This window comes from Rhipicephalus microplus, chromosome X (assembly GCF_043290135.1).
Source record: "Rhipicephalus microplus isolate Deutch F79 chromosome X, USDA_Rmic, whole genome shotgun sequence".
NCBI lineage: Eukaryota > Metazoa > Arthropoda > Arachnida > Ixodida > Ixodidae > Rhipicephalus > Rhipicephalus microplus.
In genome coordinates this window covers 63,549,240-63,576,345 of record NC_134710.1, presented here as the reverse complement: position 1 = coordinate 63,576,345, position 27,106 = coordinate 63,549,240, and the positions used below count along the sequence as shown (strand labels likewise).

The 27,106-nt window shown below is 40.5% G+C and overlaps 2 protein-coding genes across 2 annotated transcripts in view; both read left to right on the top strand.

Moving 5' to 3' along the window:
• The window catches only part of LOC119176112 (uncharacterized), a 34,168-nt gene extending 11,722 nt beyond the window's left edge, over nucleotides 1–22,446 (top strand). The window contains exons 2-8 of the mRNA XM_075876975.1: nucleotides 5,375–5,448; nucleotides 8,517–8,626; nucleotides 11,333–11,521; nucleotides 12,825–12,936; nucleotides 21,010–21,204; nucleotides 21,279–21,395; nucleotides 22,113–22,446. Of these exons, the coding sequence (XP_075733090.1) occupies nucleotides 5,375–5,448; nucleotides 8,517–8,626; nucleotides 11,333–11,521; nucleotides 12,825–12,936; nucleotides 21,010–21,204; nucleotides 21,279–21,395; nucleotides 22,113–22,445 (1,130 nt within the window). The 3' untranslated portion in view covers nucleotide 22,446. The remainder of the gene's footprint in view (nucleotides 1–5,374; nucleotides 5,449–8,516; nucleotides 8,627–11,332; nucleotides 11,522–12,824; nucleotides 12,937–21,009; nucleotides 21,205–21,278; nucleotides 21,396–22,112) is intronic.
• Nucleotides 1–27,106, top strand: part of LOC119176111 (transport and Golgi organization protein 6 homolog) — a 64,386-nt gene that overhangs the window by 36,061 nt on the left and 1,219 nt on the right. Inside the window, 3 exon segments of the mRNA XM_037427256.2 lie at nucleotides 22,446–22,824; nucleotides 24,805–24,956; nucleotides 25,053–25,163. Of these exon segments, the coding sequence (XP_037283153.2) occupies nucleotides 22,446–22,824; nucleotides 24,805–24,956; nucleotides 25,053–25,163 (642 nt within the window).

The following is a 27,106-nucleotide window of genomic DNA, read 5'->3' as shown; positions in this document are numbered from 1 at the left end:
TGACTGTCGCTGTTGCAAATTGGTAGCAGGGACATGCTCATCTGATGGCGAGCTCCGGAATAGCTTTTCTAATGGCTGCGAATGAGATGTGGTCTGAAATCATGAAAAAGGGCTCAGTTGTGTTTGTGTCCCTGGGCAGGTTGTCACACTCTAGAGGTAAGCTGCAATGCACAGTTGCAGCCTCGAGGTAGTGCTCCTCCCGAGCTCCATCCTCGGTTGCGGTCAGGGTAGACTGTATGGTAGCAGCATGGTGATAGTGTCGGTCCAAAGGCAGCTATGAGCTTATTGCTCCACTCTACTACCACATGCCTTCATACCTTTGCCATGCCGCGGCGCTATTTTCGAAAGTGTTCGATGGCTATGGACCATCTCTAAGACTCTATCTAGACCACACGAACTGCTAGCGGGTTGACTATTGCCACCCAGCTGTCGGCATTCTTCTGGGGCCCATGTAATCCGGTAGTCTGTAGAAGGCTGGTGATTGTGGGGTGGCAGCTGGCAATGCAGAGCTCACCGGCACGAAGCAGCCCAGCTGGTGTGAGAGCTGGATGACAGAAAACCAAAGCTCTCAAAGTTGCTCAGGTGGGCTGGCCTCATGGTTAGGCGAGGCGGCTGTGTTATTGGCATGCAATGCTGGCAACATGGGAGGAGTTCACTCAGTGATCGACGCTGTTAGTTCGTTAGTCTCAACGCTGAGTCATAGGATGGTATGCCGCAGGTCTGCGACGCTGTCGGGTGGGAAGCTCGAAGAGTCGATGATCGCGTTCTCCGATTATGCAGTCGTTCCAGCATTCCCTTTTTTAAGATCCAATGGCAAGTAAGCCTGGGCGACTTTTCTTGCTGGCTCGTATGTGGGCAGAGTACGGGGAACAGAACACAGGCCATGGGAAGCGTGGACGTTATTCCCAAAGGAGAGGAGCCCGTGCACATTCCTGCCGTGAAGTTGTAGCATGGTGTCTGTTAGGTTGTGCCCTGGCACCACAGGGGAGGCATTGGCATTGTCCACTGATGATCTGATGGGCAGCTAAAGCAGTGGTCGGGTTGGTGACTCCATCGCCAAGGAAGCGTGGATGGCGTTCCTGGGTGGAGAAACCCGCGCTGCCGACGACCCGCAAGGACAGGTACAGGTGGCTTCAGCCGCAAGGTTCAGTTGTTGAACTGCGTCATTGTAATGATTAAGACAGACACAACACCCATCTTGTCTGTCTTACGATATACTATGTCTGTCTCGAATAGGTATATAATATTCGAATTCGATTCAGAATCATTCGACCAAAATCACTATTCACTTCAAACCTAAAATTCACGATTTGCACAAGCCTATCAAGGAGCAAATCATGATACACACTCACTGCACATTGAAGACACTGTAGAGAAGCACAAGTCGGAGAACTTGTGAAGGCTGCGGCTGTGAAATGAGAGTAAAAGCATATATTGTTGCGCATATGGACAAAGAAAACAAAAAAAAGTGCACGTGCTGGTCACTGCAAGGTAGAAACAAAAAGGAAGACAAGGAGGTGACCTTTGACTGGCCACTCCTGAGCTTGCCTTCACAACCTAAGAAATTACTTCCTTTCAGTGTTAACATCACAGAGATATAAGTAAAGCAGGAAGTGAACTTCCTAAATCTCCCTGTGACTGGCGAGGTTGGAGGAGAGGGATCATAGGACAAAAAAAACATTCTGCAAGAAGGCAGTTGTCTTGTCAGATCCTTTTATCAAAGCTACGGCTCTAGCAACTTTGCCTGTTTAATGATTTTTTTATATTTTAACATACAAATTGTTCCACATAGATTGATCACAGACCTTAAAAATTAAAGGCTCATCAGACGTGAAATGAACCGAACGCATTGCACTAGCCTCTAGTTTCTCAGGCTTTTTTTCTTTTTTCTGCAGCAGTAGTGCCGACCTGTGCCAACCTGCAACAACTGGAAATAACTGTGCCATACTGCTTCAGAAAAGTCTTTTCTGTCTGACTCGTGCCATTGCTGTGCCACAAGGTGGTTTTGGAACCAGAATTAACGTTGACAGCACGCATATGAGCAGATATTACGTGATGGTTGCCATCTTGTACACTTGCGCTGCTGCAAGAGCAAGGAATTGGCCAAACAATTGTTCCCACTTCCACGCAATTGGGGCAGTGCCTTTTCTGGTAACCACTGGCAAAGAACAAAGACGATGTGGTGACCACTGAAAAGTGCACCAGTATGACATCGCCGATGAAAATACTATGGGTGTGGCATAGCGCCGCTTTAAGCCTACTGCACGCTTTTAATAGCTGCCAATACCTGAGCTCATAGGGGCGCCGATTGCTGCCACCTTGATCATTATACGGGACTGTGTTCAGTGTGAACCGCTTTTCAGAAACAAAGTAGCTCACATTGTGGGTCACGGGTACTGAGACAGCAAGTTTAGTGCGCTTTCGTAAGGCTACAACCCAAACGTGCTTTAGTCTGCTGCCAGGACTGCTAGAGCACCGCTTGCATAAAGCTCGCATCATCGTGTTAACGTAACAGTTTTCTCGCTGCATCTGTGTGCCGTTTGAAGCGGAGCGTGCACAAACGGCTTGGCAGGATGTGCCTGCCAAGTAGACGATCCTACTTGGCATGATATGCCTGCGAAGTAGGTATACTGGCCAGTAGAAGATCGGCTCTGTGTGACCGCACCGCATCTCAAAAATGCTGTGTCTGTGTGCCCTAAGTAGCACATCGATGTACTCATTTATCGCCAACAGTCGCTTATGTCCATTTCCTCGCTCTGCCGTTCGCTGCATCGGCTGCGTATCCCGGACATCGCAGTAGCTTCGAAATGCCCGGTGATGTCACCATGGCGTGCCATCGAACAGCCATGCGAGAGTGCCAATCATTTCTGAAAATTGGCTAACAGAAAGAAATGGCTTTGTGGTGGGCACTTTAGGCAATATTTGCTGTGGCACTGCATTTCTTTCTTCTTTAGCGGTGTTGGCGGCACGTAAACAGATGCAAATTGGTACTTGGTTGTTAATGCATACTACGTTTAGTGCACAGTTAGCTGCGTTCTCGGTGCGTATGTACAATTGTTTCACACTTAAGGGAAATCTCAGAACACATGAATCGTGGTGTGGCCAGCATTGCAGTCAAGTGCCTGCTTCAGCTCGTGCATGCGCAAACACTTGAAAGGCCGTAGTATTGAACCATGTCATTTCCTATAGTGGCACACGAGTACAGCGTTGGTCGCGCCACGTGTTATGCGATCCGACATTTTCCCTAAGTGTGAAACAGACTGTACATATTAACGAGGTTTCACTGTAACAAGCTTTTTGAATGTGTGTGGGGGGGATGCATAGGCGTGCTCAGAGTTCTTGGGGGGTGGGGGGAAGGGGGTCGAAGGTTTGTTGCAGTTCCTTTCTCACTGCCAGTGTATGGGCCTGGCTTTGTGCCCCCTCTCATCCCCCCGCCTCCCCGTGTGCACGCTTATGCGAGTGGGTGTGCGCGCACTGCTAGAACTTCTTGCTGTAAGTAGCTTAATTATTGGTGCAATATCCTTCTAACTGAAGGAACAATAAACTAAATTAAAGCTAAATTTTCTTCATCTGTGTGTATCTGGAAAAGCCCATGCATGCTCCAAACATAGAGGTAGCTGCTCCAAAAGCAGATTTTGCCTGCTCCGATGGCTTCTCCGAAATTCTGCAAGGCATTGCCACCACTGCTGAAGGTGAATAATAATGCCTCTCATTCCCCCTTTAAAAGGACCATGACACCCAATTTTCGAACATAATCTGTGTTGTGTGGGTTTATCTATGTACATTCACAAGCAAGCTGGCGAAATTTCAGCGCATTTGGTCATTCTGCCAATGTATAATATAATATATTATTCACAAGCGAGTGGCCTGAGAGTCAGCCAACACTGGCACGCTCACTAGCCATAAGTGTAACGAGCCGCTTGCTGGGCGAGCTGCTGCACAGTCTGCCTTCCAGAGGACGATCATGTCCCATGGTCAGCTACGCTTGCAATCAAGCTTTTTTTGTGTTCAACTAGCCATTGAAACTGAATGACTTGCAGTGGTTGAAACACTGCCACCGCATCGCCCATGTAGCACTGTGTGTAGCGTCGCTCAAGCAGCATTGGTGCATGCAGCAAACAACTTTTGTCAATCTGTCTGAAAATAAGTGTTCTGTGAATGGGCAACACGTATTCCGTTTGCCACTACGAATAAATATTTATTCAAAATCCTCACAGGCAGTGTCATGGTTAAGCCACACTTGCTATTTTTTACCGGAACCGAATGCAATCAACAGAGTTCAAGCAAAGATTTGGCCAAAATGTACATAGTGAGTAACCCTGGCGCTTTGGCTAATGTGTACATATGCCACACACAACTGATGGAAAAACAACGATCCCAACTCGCTGCATTGTTACAACAACCTATTTATTATGTTCAGCACTGAAAGGCATGCATGTACGTATGCTAGCACACTTTACCAATTTCGTTGTGCAAATTAACACTTGCTTGCTAATGCAGCAGACCCCCATATCACAAACTCACTCGTTAACCTTGCATGCTTGAAATAAAGCTACTTATCATTGCGGAAGGCCGTCTGCAACATCTGTTTCAATGCCGAGGTCATTGGCATCTGGGTTCGCTTCGTCTTCGACGCTTTCTTCGATGCTATAGCTAGTGGCGATGGGATTGAAGGCAAAATGTGCAGCGTACGTGATATTGTCGCTGCTTCTGCTGCTTGATGAACCGCTGTCGGAATCGTGAGGTGATGATGGGGCTGACAACATGGGGATGGTACGTCAACATGCCGCAACACTTGCGATACACTGGCACGTGCAGACCATAGGGCAAGCAATGCAGTGAACACACTGACTGCGTGAAAAAGGGGCTGTTTGGTAGCAGATGACGGCACTGCTCCTTACGGCTTGTGACGGCACATACGCCATGGCAAAATCGTGCTTATCGGTGGTGAGCACAGTTTACAGCATGCTTTCCACGGCTTATTTTGGACTAAAATAATCTTTTTCAGTCCTGTTTTATACATGTAGAAGCATATTTAACCCTCTCTCTTCATTTTTTGCTGAAAACTGTTAATTGTTGGCTGACCACGTCATGGTAACTTCAAACTTCATGGTTCACCGCATTCATATTACTGTTTGTTAGCAACTTAAAATTTGTGATTAAATAGTATTGCAAACATTTGTATGATCATTTCTTACATTTGACCATCCTTCTAGCAGCGTGATTGCTGTACAATTTTTACTGTCAATGAGTAATTTAGTAATTCTAGCACTGAAGTCAAATGAAAAAAATTGATTTTGCAAAAATAGAACACTTACAGCATATTAGCTATTTGAGTCGGGCAAGACTAAATTTCATGTTCTGTCTGATCCAGGTGGTGCCTTGAAATCTAATGGTATAATTGCATCAGAAGAAGATTTGGGGAACTGCATTGAGTTAACTCACAAGGTAAAGTCCCTAGACAGCCTTCATCTATATGGTACTTATTTGGTAAGACTCGACCAAACTCGAAAAAATGAAAGCTAATTTGTGCAGTGCCCACCAGTATTTACATGTCTTATTTTGTATTATATTGCTATATGCTGTTAAATTTTTTAAGCTTTTCACAAGATACTTGACTAACATATCTATTTGTAACTATAGCTAAAATGTAGCTACACGATGTTTGCATGGCTACCATGCAGAGTGACATTGCTGGGCCAAATGGCACCCAGAGGAAAAAATCTCCAGCACCGGGATACATTTGGGCTGCAGATGCATAATTTTGCTCTATTGTTGGGCTAATACATTATTTGTATGTGCCTGTATGTGTGTGTGTTTGAGAAAAAGAAGACGTGTGCTTGGAATTTGTTGTGGCAGTCATTTGAAAGTGTACTGGAATGAAAGAAAATGAAAAAGAAAGGATCTGAAGGCCAATAATAGTACTGCACAGAAGGCGTTTATTTTTTCTTGTTTATCAAGACACTTCGTCACTTATCCCGAAGGGGTTATAGTAAGGGTTTACGAGCTTGAAAAAGTATGTCTTCACTGACACCACACGCTTGCTCAGGTGACAGTTGATTTCACTGAGCAATGGCTTTTACAAAAAACAACTTGACTAGAGATTCATGCTGATCTGGTATTCCCTGATTTTGCACTTGTGATCAGTCCATCTAGGTATATAATTTGGTGGCTTTAGGTGACTCTTTCTCAGTTCTAGTTTTTAAATTAAATATTTAGTACAAAAGTGTGAACAGCATTTTTTTTGGCAATATGAAAGTTATTTCTACTTCAACTAATTCTTCATGTTGGTGCAACTGTAGCATTATTGGATTAGGATGGTGATAAGCAGGTAAATCACACTTGTTGCATATTGGCGATCACAGCTTATCATAATCATATGCCTAATTACCACTTACACTGTGTAGAAAGGTATCATTACAGGTTGCAAACATGTAGCTGTGCTACAAAGACGTGTGTGTGAACATCATATCATGCTAATAGCAAAAGTACCAATAGCCAGCTTATACTAAAAGCATGTAACCAGGGCTGGGCAGAGATACTCGAAAAAGTATTCTGGAATACAGATATCGAAATACATGGTTTGGAAGCCAAACATACAGATACTGAGATAGATTTGTAATTGACGTAATGGGATATCTCGGAGATACTTTTGCTAAAAGACGAAAAAATTATTCCGAAATACAGATACAGCAATACAGATACTGAAATATTTTTTTCTATGTTGGGGATAGTCATACTCCGTAGAGACATTTGTTATGCGCAGCGCATTGAAACTTGGAATTATATTTATTCATTATTTCATCACCGTGCTCTGAGTGCCGTTAAGGCATTACAAAGGAGGCTTACACTGCACGTAATTGTTAATTACATACTTACAGATATCAGTTGCAATAAAAAGCTATGCTGTATGAGAGGAAGAGTCACATGCATTGTACACCAAAATCGGGATACTTGGCGGCAACAGTATTAGCTATGCTAGAAGTAGCATAGTTCAAGCGAAGCGCAGGAACCATAAACATACGAATTGAGAATAGGTATGCTTTGATTCACTGCAGTCAGCCTGATTAAAAAAAATAAAGCAAGGCTCCTGAATTCCTTGCAGCGGCTGTAATGGCGGCGCTTACTTCAACAACCTTCTACTTAGTAGACTAGGGGTTCTGGCTAGTTGGTTTCCAGTTTTTCTAAAGTGGCCTAGCGTGAAGCAGGAGGGGAACACATGAACAATGAAGACAAGCGCTTACTTCCAATTGAAAGTTTAGTGTTTCCTAGAAACATAAAAAAACCAGAAAGAAGAACGCACAAAACAAGAAATGCGAAAGGAAACACAAAAAGACCTCCTGGCCACGCTGGTGTCTTCCATAAATGCTTTGGAGAAAGAAGTATCGTTGATGGCACAAGGAACCACACACTGAATTCTTTGGGTGGTTTGTTGCTTCTGCGATAAGAGCTCCGGTTTTTCAAATGGGAACCGCAAAAAAAATGAGGAAAAAAAAACGAGAAAAAAATAAAAGCACTGCTTGTTCAATTGGCATGAGGGAACACATTTTAAAAATGACGCTGTTGGCTAGCTCCCATTATGCATTATACAATGCTCTTCACAATTAAAAATATCGCTGCTGGAATTCAAAATGCCAGTATAACATTGTATGCAAGCTCAAGCAGGGGATAATTCAAACACATTCCAGTTCTGCCTGAAGGCGCACAATGGGATGCGGGTAACAAAGTGTCTAGCTCGCTTTCAAGATGGTAGGAGTCAGTTCGGACCTGAGCAGGAACGTGGAAATGTTTTTTGCATATCTTGCCGTGGACTGCCAAGGTCCCAGCTCATTTCCGAAAAAAAAAGTAACGAGATGCCCATGTCCTGGATAGTATCGTGATGCGGGTGAGACATCGTAAAAGTATTTCACTTCTGAGATACAAATGCATTTTTGAAAAGTATCTCGGTACAGCAATACTGATACTCAGAAGTATCTCTGAAATACTATCTCGTATCGCTATACTGCCCAGCCCTGCATGTAATATAATCAGAAAGGTTATCTTCCTTACAAAAAATAACCCCTCAGAAGTTTATGCCATGTTTTCAGTATTGCAGCTCTTGCTTCAAATCAATTTCTATTCTTGCTAAAACACTGCATGTAAAGCATAGGAGGAGCTTTCCATGTATGACATATGGATATTAAAGGTATTGGTATTTTTTTTATTACTGTAAGAGACCTGTAAGAGTTTATGACGCGAAAAAACTTGGTGCTCTTGACTGGAAAATGAAAATCAGTTCGTCACTTTTATTCTCTGCGATAGTCTATATGCTTGTGTGGGTGCACATGCTGATGTTTGCGGAGACATGGTAACATGCACTACTGCCCTAGCTAGACGTTAGGACACTCTTTGTATTTACGTATTAGTGAGAAAGTTTCAGCCGTTTCAAAAGCAGCCCCAAAGCAGCTTTTGCCAATCATGTCACTGCTTGCATAAATACCGATTTTGTCACACCAAACTTTGATTACTTCTTTTAGATTGTGTCCTGCCTTGACCCCAATCATCCAATTATTGAAGCAATAGTTCCAGTTTTTCCAGTAATTTTTGAAATTGCCGTCTGCGCTGAAAACACAGTGTCCTACCTACGGTGAGTTTGTACAGCTTTACTTGAAGGGATAGTGGGCAGCATTGTTTCTTTTATAACATTAAAATGCTGCACTGTATACTTCCTGTTGACGTTTGAAATGCGAGAGGCATTTCCTTACTGCAGGCACTTTCAGTGTCTGTCTGTCCATCTGTCCACCCATCTGTCTGTTTGTCTGTCTGTCTGTAGAGCCAGACATCCGCCTACATTCGGGTGCTCTCGTGATCACTTCTTAAGGTGGGGTCAAGAAAAGTTAGTATGGGAGGGTAAGATGGTTTCATGAATGACGAATATGACGCGCTGTTATGACATGAATGATGTCACAATCCTGTCGCATACTTGTCAAACACTTTCCATCAGACAGTGACACATGCGCGTGGGTAGGTATATGCCACTGGTATGGGGGCATAAGCCACATATGATTGACAGTTTATATCTACCCAGGAATGGCGAGAACACATGTGCCACTGGTATGTGGGTATATGCCACAGGTGATTGACAGTTTATGTCTACCCAGGAATGGCGGGAACACACATGGGTAATTTTTACGTGTGAGCGTTAAGAAAAAGTTGACATCGGCAGCAACGTTGACCCCACGAATGCAAAGAATAAATGTCAGGGTCCTACCAGGAAGCAAACCCCAGCATTTTGCATGGCAATCAAGTATTTACCACAGAGCCATCCCAGGTTTTGGAGCTACTTTACAAGTAATAGACCCTAATGTTCTTGAAAAATCAATTGTGGTTGCAGTGCTGGCTGTCTAACTTTATAAACATCGTATATATACATACTCCTATGACACAGGCTTCATGTCGGGTCAATGTCAGTTGTAGTTAGGCACCATCTGTAGAAGTATATTTATGTTGCAGTGTTCAGGGCTGCCATGCTCATGAGCACCAGCGCGTCATATCACCTTAGCGCTCCTGGTGTTGCGAATATCCATGTTACTGTTGGCATCGTTACGCAAATGTAAAGAACTTGTTATATAAAACAAATGCAGCTGTTAATACATGCCTGTGCATGAATTCGTACATATCTTTAAAGACACTTCATAATGTTTCACTCAATAAAAATGTGACAACACAATCAGCTTCCATCTGCATGCTTCGCATAACAATGATTCCCAAGGTATGTGGGATCTGCCGTTTTTTTTTTTTTTTTTTTTTTCACATTTTCAGTTATTTTCACTGTTGCCTTAATTTTAATCGCATGCTATTTGTCTTGTTTTTAAGGTTGCTATAGCAGCTGAAAAACAATGAGTGCATGTAGTACTTCTGGAGTGTGGATTTCATAATCTTAAAAGAAACAAATTAATTGCAGACTTTTAAAGGTGCTTAAGTTTATCTTTGCTTGATATTCAAAAGCAGTATTTGTGGCAAAGATTTATAATGGTATATGTACTCTCCACAATTTGTCTACTCATTACTTGATGATTAAGTGGTACTGTCACAGAAATTTTCGCCTTGCCTATTTTGGTAGTTGTTTACTGCCATAATTATGGTATGATGTATGTATTTGACGAGACCACCACAAATAATTACAGCACCTATTATACAATCTAAATGTCGGTGTTAAGCTTTGCAGGACTTAAACGTAGAAGGGAGAGAGAAAAAGCTTCTTTTTGTCATTTCATACAGAAAGTGGCAGTTTTGTGTATTTCAAACTCAGGAGCACATTAATCGGCCAAATGTGGTGGTCAAAGTCAATGCAACTACTGTATCTATGAGAGCTGCCAAAATGGCAAATTGCAAATTGGGGCAGAAAATGAAATATCACAATTTTTCTTTTCTGTTGTTTCTCCCCCCCCGCCCCCTCCACGCCCTCACCAAATATCCAAAAATCTTGCAGCCCCCTTTACTTGTTCCTGATGAGTGAAATCGCTGTGAAATTTATGAGCATCATTTGAACATTACTGTATGCAGGCAGCTTTTAGCAATTGTAATGCAGGAAAGCTTGGCAGAGAATATGACATAGACATCTTGCTCTGTATAATTCAGGTGGCATTTATCGATATAACATAATGTGGAAGTAAGCTGTAGCGATTATATTATTGTATAATGATTCACATTTGATCTGTATATGGGGTGTGCTGTGGGTTTCTTGTTGTAGCCAATCTCAGTGTGATAGAACTTGTGTTTTAGGTCTGCTGTCACATGTGTTACAAGTGCCATTGCAGTATTTATGCACACATGCACATTAGTAAAAAGCTCAGCCTTTACATAATGTCAGTCTGACTGAGATTTGTTTTATGAGTATTCATAAATTGTTGCATGATAAGTATTGAAAAATTGTATCATTCATAATGTCCGTGTGACATTTGTCAAAGTTTCAAAGCAGCTGCTAACCTGACTGAACCTGTCATTTGGTCTCGCAGTACAGCTGTTTTTGAAGGATTTATATAGTTTTAAAGCTCTATACAGTTGAACCCTTTATAAGAGGCATGCTGTGGGCAGCATTTCTTGTCTTTTATATGGGATTTCTTTAATGAGCAGGGTACCTCGTATGCATTTTACCAACTCGTATTTTACTCTAGGCACACTGGTGTCTCATACCTATTTGTCTCTTCTATTACTGTCTCTTATAAAGGGGCTCGACTGTATAAGGCAAATGGTGCTTTTTAGCCTGCTTGTCTTAAGAGTACCAAGCGTGCTACAGGAGCCTTGTCAAGGAGTTTGGTGAAAGATATTGATACACTGATACTTGTTTTAGGAAACCTTGTGAAGAAGTCTTGTGTACAGTGTACCATAGCCAGCCATCTACTACTGCGATTGAATTATTACACTGGTGTCTCTTCAAAGATACAAATCACCTTCCACTTGCCACATTGCGTGACGACATTGCCTTTGTGCTTGGTAGTTGCGGTGGTGTCGAAGCAATACATCGATTGTCACCAATGAGGTGAGCAGTAGTACTCTCTTTGCAGGCATCTTGTTTGTAGGTCCAAGTGTGTTTGCTTTCAGCCATGCTGCCAATCTTGTAAATTTAATTGCCATTAAAATATTCTTGGTTTCATTATGTGACTATAACAACTATTATTGAAAAAAAATAAAAGTTTATGGCAGTGGCGGATTCAGGGGGGGGGCAGTAGGGGTGATTGCCCCCCTCCCCAAGCCTGTGTAAGTACCCCCCTCTCTTTGGTGCTTGTCATCCACCTCTCATCGCCAATTAGAGCAAATGAGTGGGACGACTGTGAGCACACATTAACGGTATTTTTGCTATGACGGAGTTTTCATGCTACTAAAAACAAAGAAGTCGGGACTCCCCCCTCTGGTGTTACTTCAAGCGACCCCCCCCCCCCCCCCAAAAAATTAACTTGGTGTATCTGCCTCCGGTTTATGGTACTCTAAACACTTTATTGCTTTCGCTTTCATTTATGCTAAGTTACTTACACATGTATATATATATATATATGTGTGTGTGTGTGTGTGTGCGCGTGCGTGCGTGTGTGTGTGTGTGTGTGTGCGTGTGTGCGCGCGCGCGCGCAGAATTTTAAAGGGGCCCTGCAACACGTTTCGAGCATGTCAGCAAATTGTGCTGATCGGTAATCGAGGCTTCCGAGAACACGTGTGTCAAATATTATAATGCAGCACACGTCCTGTAATTTACAACAAATTTTCAAAGTCACGTAAAAATTGCTTTTTTTTCTCTCCACAAATGATGCTACGGGCTCAAAATCACTGCGTCTCAGGCCTAGTATCAGCTATTGACTGACTTGAGCTCCGTGCACTCAATAGGTACTGGGGCCGCTGCGAAAGGCCGTAACTTGTCCATGCGTGTGTGCGCAATCGCACTAAAAAGCCATGCCATGCTCAAAGGAAGAAAACAGGGAGAAAAAACGTGCTCAAGGTCACAAGGCATGTGTGATGCATTTTCCTCCCCCGTGCCATCCCTCTCTGTTTAGCTTTCAGCGCTTTTGTGCTTTTGTCAAGAGGAGAGAATGCGATTGCAGCTTGTGACAAATCTTCGTAACTCCCCTCGCAGGGGATGGATTATGGAAATTTTTGCGGCAATGAATTCGAAAGGCAATACTCTCCATAAGTGAATTAATTCCATGACTGTCTAGAAAAGTGTTGCTGGGCCCCTTTAAATGAAATATTTATGGTCTTGTAGTTATTGTACTTGTTATGGTGTGCCACATTACATTGATATGCCAGTTTTATAATGATGTGCTATGATAAGAGAATGTGGTTTCATGTTTCAGCAATGATGACTGGCTAAAATGGATAGATCAAGCTTTCCTAGCTGCTTCCTCTGTTTTCCAGCATGGCAGCTTGAAAGAGTCATGCACTAGATTTTTTATGTCTTTACTGAAGGTAAGTGTCACTGTTGATTGTGTGAGCTACTTTCACCATTTAGATAGAAGAAAATTTATAATGTTTTCTCATCTCTCTAACTGCATTATTTTTAATGGAACTATAATATGAACTGTTTGTGTAGTTTTTTGTAGAATAGTGCAATAGTTTTAAGAAGGCCATTATAACGCATGGTATTTTAGCTCATTTTTCTTGGCTTTCTCCGCATTTAATGAATCAAGAAGTGCTACACACAGGGCAGAGTGCAGTGGAGGCTTTTTGGGGTTATAATGGCGGTCTATCATCAGAAGGTCTACCACAGGCTGGTCTAATGTGCCCCACAGGCTGTCGTTTAAAGACCCCTGCTTTAGAGAATACAAAGTCAAATAGTAGAGGCCCGTGTGCTGTGCAATGTCAGCTCACGTTAAAGAATATGAGTTTGTCGAAATTGCTGGAGCCCTTCACTGCGGCTTCTCTCATAATAATATTGTGGTTTTGGGATGTAAAACCCCAGATACTATTATATTAGAGTACAATTTTTCAATGCTCTAAAATAAGTGTGCATTGAAGTTCAATGTAAGTGCGAAAGGCGCAAAGAAAGTTGAAAATATTGTTTTTGCAGCTTCCGATTTTGAATGTCTTAGTATGTAAAATGTAGGTAAAATTGTACTTGATGTTAGACTGAAGTTGTGGTGTTATTTGCCTATTTCTCATGGTTTGGTAATATTTGAAAATCCCCAATTATGACAAGAATATTTTTACTATGATATTTTGATCCACAGACCAATTAGTCATTTAGAGCCTAAATAATCTTGCAATAGCCTTTAAAATACTTTTTCATCTATCATACATCATAAAAAAATTAAATCAAAGCAGGAGTGCAATAAAGCTTCATCCCACAGTCTACATAACTAGGGGAGCATACTCTGTCACTCAGGGAGCCACACTATTCGATCCGAAATGTTGGTCAATTCTTCGTTCGGCCAATGGGTATTATTGTTTTAAGTAAATTTTTTATGTGTAGGCTTTGCTTTCTCATCAAAATAAATATAAAAACACTTCATTGCAACATACTCGGTGCAGTGTGGTACCATCTGCTAGCACTATTTGAATTAAAAACTATGCTTTATTTTTATTACAGTGGAATCTCATTGCTACAATTCTGCATAATACGGTCTTGGGCTTAATACATTTTAACTTTAGGTATAAGTTTCCAAAGAACCAAAAATGACACCAGAATAACAGCCATCATGTATTCAAGATCCTGAACATAAATTGTTGTAGCATTGCTAATAAAGCTGTAAAACTTGAGGGCATGCTGTTTTCGCATGATGCGGACGTTGCCATGCTCACAGCGACCTGGCTGAGCTGCAAAATATTTGATAGTGAATCTGTCCCTCAGGGCTATAAGGTCTGTTGTGGCAATCATGACAGAATAGATGGAGGTATGGGTATTTTGTTTAAATCGTCAATACAATTTTCTATAATGTCTGACGCACAATGCATTAATTCTGTACTCTGTAGGCATACATAAACGAAGGCCGCTTTGTCCTTGGCGTTTTTATAGGCCTGCTAGCTCTCTGTAGCGGTCCTTGAAAACTTGTGGGAATACTTACAGTGTCATGTGAGGACAGACGATCGCCTAATATTGGCAGGGGACTTCAATTTACTAACGTTGATTGGCAGAACTTCTCATCGCATTCGTCGAATGCTGATGGCAACACAACGTTGGACTTCACGTTAACATTCTACTTGTTGCAAATGGTTGATAAACCTATGGGAGTGCAGGGAATCGCAGGGTCAATTTTATACGTATTTTTTGTAAGTGGTGACATTTAAAGTCACATAACCAGTGAAGCCACAAATGGCATTTCTGATTATAAAGTGATCCTGTTGTGTTTTTTGAACATTTGCTTTTACCGCCAGAACACCATACATTCATTTCCAAATTTTCCTCGTGGTGATGATGAGTTATTATAGATATGCACAACTTCTACTTAGGTGATTCGAAAAACAGTACTTGTTCTGTTAATGACTTATGACTTTCCTTTAAAAATAATGTCTTTGAGTGAACTCAGTGTTTTGTGCCCCATATTGTGAAAAAATCAGTATAAGGTAATTCATGGACTTCCAGGGTGGTGTTGCAATTGCAAGGAAGGCTGAAAAGGCAAGAAAAAAAGAAATGAAGAACAAATATAGCATTAAAGTTTCCATTAAAGAAACTTCCGAAGAAGTAAAGACGAAAATAATTTTTGAAAAGGAAAAATATTTCAGTACACTATTGCCTCCATTAATTCAAACGTCTCCTTAGATATTCTAGTGCCAAATAACTCCTAAATATTCTGCCACTAGTAAGCTCATGATAGGTGGCTGAGTGTGTAAAAAAAAATTAAACTGTCAGCAGTTCTGCTTTTAACAATTTTTTGCAGTCGGTATTCACAAAGGACAATGGTTGCATTCCCAATTTTTCTGTATCGCTTCCTTCAATATGTGATGTTGTTATTTCCGAGAGTTGTGTATATAATTTGCTCTTAAACCTTATGAAAAAGCCACCGGGACCTGATGATATTCCAAACGCGTTTCTGAACTGATATGCAGAAGAATGTGCTGAATACTTGTATTTCGTGTTCACCAGATCGTTAGGTGATGGTTTTTTACCGGATGACTAAAGGACAGCCAAAATCAAACCTCTGAACAAATAAGGCAAAAAATCATACATTTAGAACTACCGACCCCTATCACTAACTTCTACTTTGTGTAAAATTTTGGAACACATAATTCGTAAACATATATTAAGTTTCTGAGAAGAGCACAAAGTACTCGTAGATGTGCAACATGGTTTTAGGCGTAGATTTTCTACATGTACTCTATTAGTTGAAACTGTGCATAACTTCGCACTGTCGATTAATGGAGCAAAGCAAACATATTCATGGATTTCTGCTAGGAATTCGACAAGGTGTCCTACAATAAATTAATTTATAAATTAAGTTATTATATAAAAAAACGACCAGACACTTGCTTGGATTACAGCCTACCTATCTGACAGACGCCAATTCGTAGCCTTAAACAATGCTTCTTCTAAATATTCCAAGGTTGTTTTGGGTGTCCCCCAGGGGTCATTTTTAGCACCTTTTTTGTTATTATTGATTAATTACATTGTGGCAAAACTTTGTTTGTGTGAAACTTCATGCAGATGACTATATTTTATATATAAAAGTATCAAGTGCGTCTAAATAATGATCTGACAAAGGTCATTGCATGGTGCGAAAAATGGCAAATGGTAATTAATTTTGATAAAACTGTTTATATGAGAATTACTAACAAAAAAATACCTCTTCATTATGCATATGGTATGAATGGTGTATCACTATTAGAAGTAACTGAGTACAAATATTAGGTACTGGAAATCACTAATAACTTTTCTTGGAATAAGCTCATAGGTACTGTTGTTTCTAGTTCCTTGCAGAAACTGTTTTTCTTGAGACGCACATTGAAGCCATCTACACCTACTGTTCGTTTCCTTACATACAATTCATACATTCGACCATTGTTGTAATGTAATGCATCAGTTATACGCTCAGGCAGATAGCTAGAAGGAAACGTACAAACGTTTAGGAAGCCAGAGCTGCATAAGCCTTGCACTCCTCTATCACTAACAGTATCATTCACTAATATTAGAAGCATCTTATCCAAACGTGAAATAGTGTCATCTTATATCGATGATAGCCTTTCTGATATTCTTGTCTTCACTGAGACATGGCTTAACGCTGACATCAATGACAATTAGATTTTTACGCATGCTAACAGATACAACGTCTATCGAAGCGATCGTCCAGACAGGAGGGGTGGTGGTGTTCTTATAGCTGTTAAAAAAACCATCACGTCTTATGTCGTCGCTTCCCATTATAATATTGAAGTTATATGGGTAGTTTGCACAATTCATTCCACAAGGATGTTGCTCGGCAGCTGTTATCGTCCTCCCAATTGTCATCATTCTTTCTTAGAAGAGTTACGCAGCAGCATTAATTCTGCCATCGAAATCTGTGAGGCTCGCATCGTTTACTTATTCGGTGATTTCAATCTATCATTTATTGACTGGGAGCAGCTGTCATCTTCTTGTAAGTACTCAACTGACTTCATTAACTTAACTTTAGACTTTCGTTTGGCTCAGGTTGTCACTCACTCAACTCGCGGTTCAAATACACTTGACCTCGTTCTTACAACTGCACCTGAAACTATAGACCACATAAACTATTTGAATGGCTTTAGTGACCACAAACTGCTGCAAGTTGATCTTTCTATCTTGCCACCTTTTGCAGAAACCGAATCAAAGAAAATTAGAGATTATAATAAAGCCGATTAGGATACCATTAACAGGAAACATGAGTCTTTCCTTGACAATGTGCTGCTGCCTTCCTTTTACAGTCGCTCAGTTGAGGAAAACTGGGTTCTTTTCAAGAATGCGATTTCAGCCCTAATAGAAAAACACGTGCCGTTGATAACGATTACGAATGATAAAACTAATCCATGGTTCACCAAGTCTTTGCGCAGACTTAGCAACAAAAAGAAGCGGTTTTATCGGTCTGCAAAAAATTTGCGTTCACACACGTCTTGGGATAGATATGAGGAATGCCTAAAGAAATATTGCCATGAAATTACAACTGCGAAAAATAAATACTATTTCCAGGATTTTCCTTCACTCCTAAAATCTTATCCGGAAAAATTCTGGAAAGTAATAAGCCCTGATCGGGACAATAACTTCATTTCATTACACGATGCATATAACACTCCTTTTGCCGACACTAATTGTCCTCATGTCTTTAATTCATTCTTTTCATCCGTGTTTACTAGCGAGCATGCTCATCTTCCAGAAATTGTTGAACACGATTACTCATTCATGTCATCTATAGATAGCACAATTGAAGGCATAGTTAAAATTATTGAAAATCTGAAGATGTCATTATCTTCTGGTATTGACGATATAAATTCAAAAATGTAAAGAACATTGTTTATGTGTCTGGCAATATCCTGTTTCACATTTTTCGGCAGTTGCTCGCTACAGGAATGTTGCTTTCTGACTGGAAGATAGCGAAGGTAGTGCCAGTTCATAAAAGTGGTAGTAAAAGTTCACCTGGAAATTATCGCCCCATTTCCTTGACGTGCATATGTTGCAAGATGCTTGAGCATATCATAGCTTCTAACATTTATGCGCATCTAGAATCTAACAATTTCTTTTTCTCAAACCAGCACGGGTTCCGAAAGGGTTGTTCTTGCAAAACTCAACTCTGAGTTCACCACCGACCTACATTCTAACATGAACAGTAATCTACAGACAGATTGTTTATTTCTTGATTTTGCAAAGGCATTCGATCGTGTTGCTCATTGTCCCTTGCTATTAAAACTGTCATCACTAAAACTTGATTCACTCACGCTAACATGGCTCAGAAACTTCCTAACTAACCGCCAACAATTCACTATCGCCAACAATCACTCTTCATCACTCTGTTACGTTTCCTCTGGTGTACCACAGGGCAGTGTTCTTGGTCCCTTACTTTTCCTCATCTACATTAACGACCTGCCTGACAAGTTATCCTCATGTATGCGTATATTTGCCGATGACAGCATTATCTATTGTCCCATTCGAAACAATAGCGATCATCTAACTCTTCAAAAAGACCTTGAGCATATAATTGAGTGGTGCAAAACATGGCAGCTGACACTTAATGTTTCCAAATGCAAACTAATCACCTTTAGTCACAAACGTGATAACTTTAATAGCCAATACAAAATTGATAAGAGCATTGTAGAACGCGCTGATCATTACAAATACCTAGGCATAAACTTAACTCCTACACTTTCGTGGTCCACACATATCACTTCTATCTGTGCCAACACATCAAGATCATTAGATTTTCTGTGCCGAAATCTATACAGTGCTCCCTCCGATGTGCGCAAACTGGCTTATCTTGCTCTAATCCGTCCTCAACTGGAGCTCACATCCTCCATTTGGTCACCATATCAACAATACCTCATAGATAAGTTAGAATGTACACAGAACAGAGCTAGTCGATTCATAGCGCGTAATCACAGCTACCCGTCCAGCGTAACACAGATTAAACATAGCCTTGCACTCGAGCCACTGAAAATTCGCCGCGACATCTCACTTTTATCACTATTTCACAAACTCATCCACACCAGCATGATGCCATCTGTTCACCTTAATCTAGCACATCCAACTTCGAGCAGACTACATAACACCTTTAGCTTATCATGCATGTACGGCAATACTAACGCTTTCAACCAGTCGGCTCTTCCAAGAGCTATTCGTTTGTGGAATGATTTGCCAGATGATCTTGCGTCAGAACAAGACCACACAAAGTTCTATTATACTCTTAAAAAATACTTATGCACCAAAAACTGCTCCATCGCATCTTCGTAATCATCAGTGTTTATAGGACTGTTGCCGATGTTTTTGCACTATTGCTAGTTTGTAGTTACTGTCATAATAGTTGTTTTTTGTATTTCACCTTCACATACTGTAACTCACTTTTCTAGTTTGCATTTTGCTTACATGTTCATAAGTAGAACTGCATTTTCTATTATATTCAATATTTGCCTATGTACGTGTAGATATTACGTATATGTATTTTTCTAACATATTATCTGTACCGCCCCCTTACACAATGCCCCTCGAGGGCTCTATAAGGTACTGTAAATAAATAAATAAAAATATCTGGGACTCATTCACTTTAAAGAAAATAAAACAAAACTTCGATGGGTATAGCTAGTCCGGTTTATTTGCAATTCCTACGGCCACACATCTAGATATGAGCGAGCTAATTAAGTGCAGTGGACTACCCCGGTGACGGAGTGCTACCATGTCGGCAGATTAATATTTTCATTTGACCTTGTTCAAATGGTCATTACAATGCCAACACTTCAAATTATTTTTTTACTCAGCAGGTTATCAAACAAGGCAAAAACATGCTCTAACTATAGTTCCCTTTACCACAAGGAATAACAGTTTTAAGTATTCCTTTTTCCCTAGGACTGTAACAGACTGGAATAATCTTAATACCGAAATTGTTTCTCAGAATTTTTAGCAATGCCTGAACAACATCTCAATATGTTATGAATTTGTTGTGTTATATTATTTATTCCTTTCAGTGTTTTCTTGCAAATGCCTGTAACCTGTATATTCTATATTGTTTGTACTTTTTGGTGTATAACCAGCCTGCTAAAATTTGGTACCAGATCGCTGTATCTATAACTAAAAAAAGTAATGAAAAAGTTTTGTTCCTGGCCAACCTCTTTGGTTAATACGATGTTAGCATCATACATCTATTTTCTGGTTCCCGTGAAAAACGTATCAACAAGATTCCACTGCATTCATTTTCTCAGCCAGCGATTGCTGCAGATATTATGCATATGATTTTTTTTCTTGAAGTTGCACACGCAGCCAGTATAGCTTCCTTTCATTTTTTACCAGGTACTCTCGGCCCTGAATTTTCAAGTTGTTGCTCCTGATTCTTTGTCTGTGCTTTCAATAAATTATGATTCATATAATGTATGAACCCTTCATGAATTGTTTAAAGACTATTTAACATTAAATTTGGTCTTAAAAGGCACTCTATGCATACCCATACCTATTTTTGTATAAATTAGTTCTCGAGGCAAATGACTCGGTGTGTTACTGAAATTTTCTTTCTTTCTCTAAGGTAAGTGGTCCACGTCTTAAAGACTTGCTAGAACAAACATCTTGGAAGGGGCAAAGGTCATCTTTTATATTTTCTGCAAGAAAATTGTAAATGAGCCAGCCATGTCTTCTATAGTGAGTAATGTAACCTGTCATATTGCCTTAGTGAACTTGGATTTAGCTACCTGTGTTTGCATAGGTAGCTAAATTTGAGTTGGTGAAGTGCAGTTTTGTGCTAATAATATGTTTATCTTTCTTTGTGGATAGCATACACTGAAACATCATGGTGACGGTTGCTTTTGCAGAGCCATATATACTTGGTGACATCTTCAGCTTTAACTGTGGCCTGTTTGTTGAAATAATGTCAAACTGTGATCATCTTGCACAATTTGTTGCAGAAACTGACTAGGGCCATTGGAGACCTGCCAGGAGGCACAAATGACTCAGTTTTGTCACCTGCAGCATCACATAATGAGCTCAACTCACAGGAAGTTAAGGATAACCTACTGCTCCTGCACCTCGTTGAAAACTTTGCTGATTTACTGTCTGAAACACTTTTAGAAAATAACCCTTCTCTCCTAGAATTTGTTGTGGTAAGTATGTTGCCTAATATGCGCAATTACGCAAAAGATAATAAAGGTTTCTATTTCTTGCTGTGCTCTATTAGGAAACGTTAAATCGAGTTACCCTCCTATCAAAGAGTACTGAAATGGACAGTTTGGTCTTGCAATCAACCATATTTTGCCTTACACTTCTGAGCCTCCTGATCTCTACAGAAGACACGGTACGTTCCTGTTTTCTTTGTATATATGCGATTGGCAGGTACTGAATAGCCATATGTGCTTTCAGCTCAAGGAAAATATTTGTTGAGGATTGGCATACCCAAGGTGCTCACTGAGAAGGATTCTGTAGTGAAATTGTGTATGTAATTTAATGAGAGCAGGGAAAGTAGACGGGTATAGAGGGAAAATTGCAAATATGGAAAACTTATATTTATTTGTACACAACCAACCTCTTTTATTCTGTTGACTCACATTCAACAAGGTTGAAAAGTTTGACTGTACACCTACACATATATAACACTTTGCAGTACAAAACTATTACCCACTTTCTAATCGTTCTCCTGCAAAATACCACACAGAAAAAAAAACAAATAGGATATTCATTTATTTATTTTTTTGTAGAAGTTTCTTTATCAATATTGAGCACCATGTGGACGTTCGCAGAATATTCTCCTGGCTGCAATTTGTGTGGCGGCAAGTTTCTATGGTTGCAAGCTGGTATAACCATATATGTACATAGCATATAGCATCACGGGTACAGCTGAAGCTAAAGTGCAAGTTATTACTAAAGTATTTTAGAAAATGGTAAAAAAAGTAGAAAAGAGTAAATTTAGAAAATGGGATGAAGTTTTATTACATATATGCATATTAGGAGCATATCTAACAGAAGGATTACTCTCAACTATTGTATTGACTGTTAAATGTTTTTCCCTCTCAAGGCTGCAGGAGGAAATAACGAAGTGTGGCAACAGTGTTACAAGTGCCTCGCGTCCTTGGCAGGCAGCCACAGCAGCACTGAAATAAGGAAATTAGCACACCAATTGCAGGTGTCGGTAGCAAGTCAAGGGATGGCAGCACCACCACAGAAGTTGAGTGCCACAAGTAATGCCGGCTGTTTTGCACGACGGGTGGCAGACGACAAGCAAGCCAGAGCTGAACGTCAAAAGAAGTTGACTACTATTGCTGCTGGTTTTAACATTCTGTCTATTGATGATAGCCTTGGCTGTGAAGCAGAGACTGCTATACCCTCTCGACAGCGACTTGGAGAGTAAACTGCTGGGGTGGCGGCACAATCATCGGGTGTCCCATCAGCTACTGGAAGCACGGAATTTGAGCAGTTATGGTGCGAGCTGCACGATGGAATGACACCCATTCGTGGCCATGCATTCATACAATTGCGCCGGAGGCTTCTGCAGAATAGTGCCGAACTATGGCAGCAGCGAGACAAGTTGCTTGAAGCTTGCCATGGTGGCATTCAAGATGAAGATTCTTGTGTGTATCTCGGTGCCATTCAAGCTTTGTCTGTTCTTGTTGAAAAAGACCTGGATCATCTACTTCCATGGCTAGCAGAACAGCTGTCCTTGGAGCAGCTCTCCGTGGAGGCGCGCCTCAACTTGGGAGAGGTCCTTTTGCGGGTCACTAAAAACATTGGTGAGTGCTCACACTGCATGCTTTCAATTTGTACATGGCAGTCTATCTTTTCTCATGTCGTAGTTAAATAGTTAAATAAGTCTGCTACTCCTGAATGATTTAATTGCAAGGTTAGCCATTTTGCAAAGCAAAAGAACACATATTTGCACATTCAATTCATTTTATTACCTTAAAGGCACCTAATAAAAAGGCACAACATAAGGAATTGATTAGCGACATCTAAAGTTTGACTTTAGATGTCGCTAATCCATTGACTGACACTCACCTGGTTGGGATCAGACATGATGAAAGAAAGGATGATTGAATGTCGAATCTTGGAAATACCATCTACCAGGCACACACTTGATTTCAGTGATAGAAACCTTCCATTGTCTTATGCACGACGCTTGCCTCACTTGCTGAAATCTATATATGAGACACTTCTTCACAATGAGATTGGACTCATTGTCTATAAGGGTTCTCTACGAAAGCCAAAACATTTTTCAAAACCTTTCATTTGGTCAATGTACTTTTTTCTTTCATGATATACGGTAGTGGTATTTACGTGCAATTCATTTATAATTGTGTTGAATAGGGACTATAAGTATTTCGAGATGCAAACAGGCTGTACGTGTAATATAGACAACTGTTAAACAAGTGAAGCAAATGGAGGAAACATATTTTCATACTTTTGAATGCAATTCTCCAGCAGATCCATAAATATTTTCTGAAGTTTTCATAAACAGCAATCTTGTTATTTTTTTGTTGACACACATTTATATTACAATAATCCAATGACATATGGTAAATGTAAAACTCTTACATGTTAGAGAGAAGTGAGTTAACAAAAATCAGATTTCTAGAAGGAGCAATAAAACTGTCGTGAATAGTACTGTCAAATATGAAGTGAGCCGGGGAAAATAGAAAATTGACATGGTGGTATTGAGCGAATAGGGATGGCTCATAAGAGAGCTCAGCTTACAGGTTATGCATGCGAGCTTAATGTCATCTATTGGTGGACTAAGACACATGGCAACCTTTCTGGCATTATGGTATAACAAGAGTAATGTCTGGGGAGACGGAAATGCACTCCCGGGAAGGTTAAATTCATAGGAAGTGGAGTCATTGCTGAGGCTGGTGACTGTGACAGGATCCGTCATAGGCACTGTGTTTCACCATACTTAGTCATTATTTTTTTATGTTTGTTCATGTTTGTTTAAAGTTCTCTTGAAATTTTATGGTTTCAGCGGAACTCCTTGTTTGACCAAGTGGAATAGAAGCGATTTAAGAATGACTTTGGAATTTTTTTAATACTTTGAAATAGCAGAGACTATTAGAAGCCCACTCATGGTCAATATAAGTACTTCAAAGAACTGTTTTTTTTTTTTTTTTGAGCAGAGATAGAAGTTGTAGGGGAGGCTTGCATTTTTGTTTCTCTTTATAACTACAGTAAATTGTTCTCTGTTGCTGCCTACTCTTGTTAAGTAAAGTTGTACTGGCTTCTACATTTTAACATTTTTTTATGATCAGCAAATAGAGTAATGTAGCCCTGTAGGTATAGCGTTACGATATATGTGGGGATGGTGCTGTTGTGCATTTATTTAACCTATCTGAAACTTGTTCTTGCGATATGGAATAAGTTTCGCTCATGTACTATTTTTAAACATAAAATTTTCTGCTCCCATTAATATAGTGCCCATGGGGTAGATTCTCAATAAACAGAACCTGAAGGAACCATGAAAATACTTTCCATTCAGCAGTAGTTCTCTTTACTGGGAGGTGAACAAGAGGCCGGAATTTCAGTACAAAAGCGTACAAAAATAAAGACAATTGTTATATTATAAGAGCAGTCGTATCAGAGGCAGTTCTTTCATTTTAAGTACCAGTCCCATTTAAGAGATTCACAATTACTCAGAGTCTACTGTATTGGAGAACTTACAGACATGCTTTATTTCTGTTGTGCTTTTTTCACATCAGAATGTATTTGCATTTTATTTCTAGGTGACATCGCTCCAAAGTACAGGAACTTGCTCCTTAATAGCTTTTTGTGTGCTGCAAAGCACTCTGACCAAGTCATCAGATGTTCAGCAGTATCTAGTTTGGGTGAATTGTGTGGGAAACTTGGTTACTCATTTGTGCCAATCACACAGGAGGTAAGGGCTCTTTGTGCATAGCACTTTCCTTTTACATTCCTTTAAAAAAATGATTAGTTTTAAGTACTTAAACATCCCTCTTTCCTCTTCTGCCAGATCCTTAATTGTCTTCGTGGCCTCACCAGGGATCCTGATGCCATGGTTTGCCATGCTTCTGTCTTGGCTCTAGGGCGTATCATCGAAAGAATGAGTCAAAAGATATTTCAAGTGAGTATTCATATTAAGTGATATACTGTACTATTACTCACAGCAGTGTTTGTGTTCTGCTTCAGCTGGGCTGCTGAAATCGACAGAGATCTGAAAGGAAAATGAACTAGTCATTTGGTTCCTGCATAAAGTTGCATACAGGGTCTGTAAAAGTTCTCAGAATTTTCCCCAGTAGTTGGCAACACCGCCTGGCTGAATGGTGCTTTGGCCAGAGAAGATAGCGTATAATACAAGCTTAAAAGCGAGTCTGGTTTCAACTGCATGTGGGCTGTTCACGCCGGTAACACTTTTCACAGAGGTATCTACTGCCACCTTATTTTAAAAAAATTACTAGTTTTTGGAGCAGCATTATGCAATCAAGTTTTCTTTAGTGAAACTGAGTAAAAATGGGACAGACACTTGAAATGCTTCAGAAATCCTACGGTGACAATGCTATGAAACAAAGCCAAACTTTCATACGGAACAAGAGATTCTGGAAATGTCTGGAGTTGGTCAACGATGACGTCCACTCAGGGCACCCATCGAAATCATAAATGGACGGCTCGGTGCAAAAGGTGGATCAAGTTTTGGACAAGAACTGGTGGTTAATTGTTTGGACGATCGCAGAGGAGTGTTAAATAATTGAAGCACCTATTCATCATGTTTTGACGGAGGATCTTTAAAGGAGGAAAGTCTGCACTAAAATGGTTCTAGAAGTCCTGATGAGTGACACGAAAGAAAAGCCACACCGTGCTTATTGTCTTCTAATTGCCGTGGGCCAAGATGGGCGTGGCAACACTGCACCAGCCAATGAACTGCCTTAATCTGACACTACTTGATTTTCTTTTTTTGCCAGTGATCAAAAGTGCCCTGACGGGAATTAGGCAGGGGATGCTGGGGATAGTAAAGGCATCTGCGACAACCTCGCTGAAAGAGGTTCCCTTTGACGGATTCCAGGGTGTCTTCAGTGATTGGATAAAGCATCGGCAATGGTGCATCAAAGTAGGGGAAGAGTACTTACGGAAGTTCTCAAAAGATTGTAAACTGATTGTGAATAAATTATGACAAAAAATTTCTGGGAACTTTTAAGACAGACTTCAAGTATGATATACCTTTTTTACTGCAATCTCAAGGGTTTCATTTTGTAAAGGAAAATACGGCATTGTGTGAATGGGTTGGTGCCTCAGCAGACGACAATGTTTCACTTCACTCGGTACCAAAGTTGCTGCTTGACATATGGAGCACTGTGCACGGTCTGCAAACATTTCATAAACACTGCTTGCCATTCGCCGTCCTGAATTTCTTCCGGAAGCAACAAGGCATGAGTGCTGCAGAAGAGTTTTTTGCCAATGACACATCCATCTCTTCTAATCGCTGTGTGGAATTTTCATTTACCAAGAATGAGTGTGAGGGGATTCTTGTCCTTTTCCGTCATCTGCCATATTGTGCCTTGGGCAACTTGGATGAGTGGGTGTACAGAGAACTGTTACATCTTCCCCACATATCCTGTGAAGATGGCCTGAAGAATAGAAGATAAGTCACATGGTCTCACTCGTCAGGCATGGCAGATTTTTGTACTATCGACAGCAAAAACTTGCTGAACGTTGAATCCACAGTAAATGCGAATTTCTGCTAAATCAGTACTTAATGCTTGTAATAAAGCTGGTGACTGTATAGGTCAATATGCCAAGTGCAGTATAGAACATTTATTGTGAAATTACCGTACATTTCTAGACAAAGCGGGAATTCAGCTCGATCAAGCATTTTGCGTCCCGCACACTTTTGCTCTTGATAGTAATAGATGACATTTGTCTAATCTTTGAATGTGTAATGTTCTCAATTATGTAAAAGACTTCAAAATGCTCTTCAACAACAGTGCATGCTTGCATCCATGTCATTGGACGTTCTTCAATGAAATTGATGCTGATATTGTTCACTAGCAGACCACTGACATATTATACAGT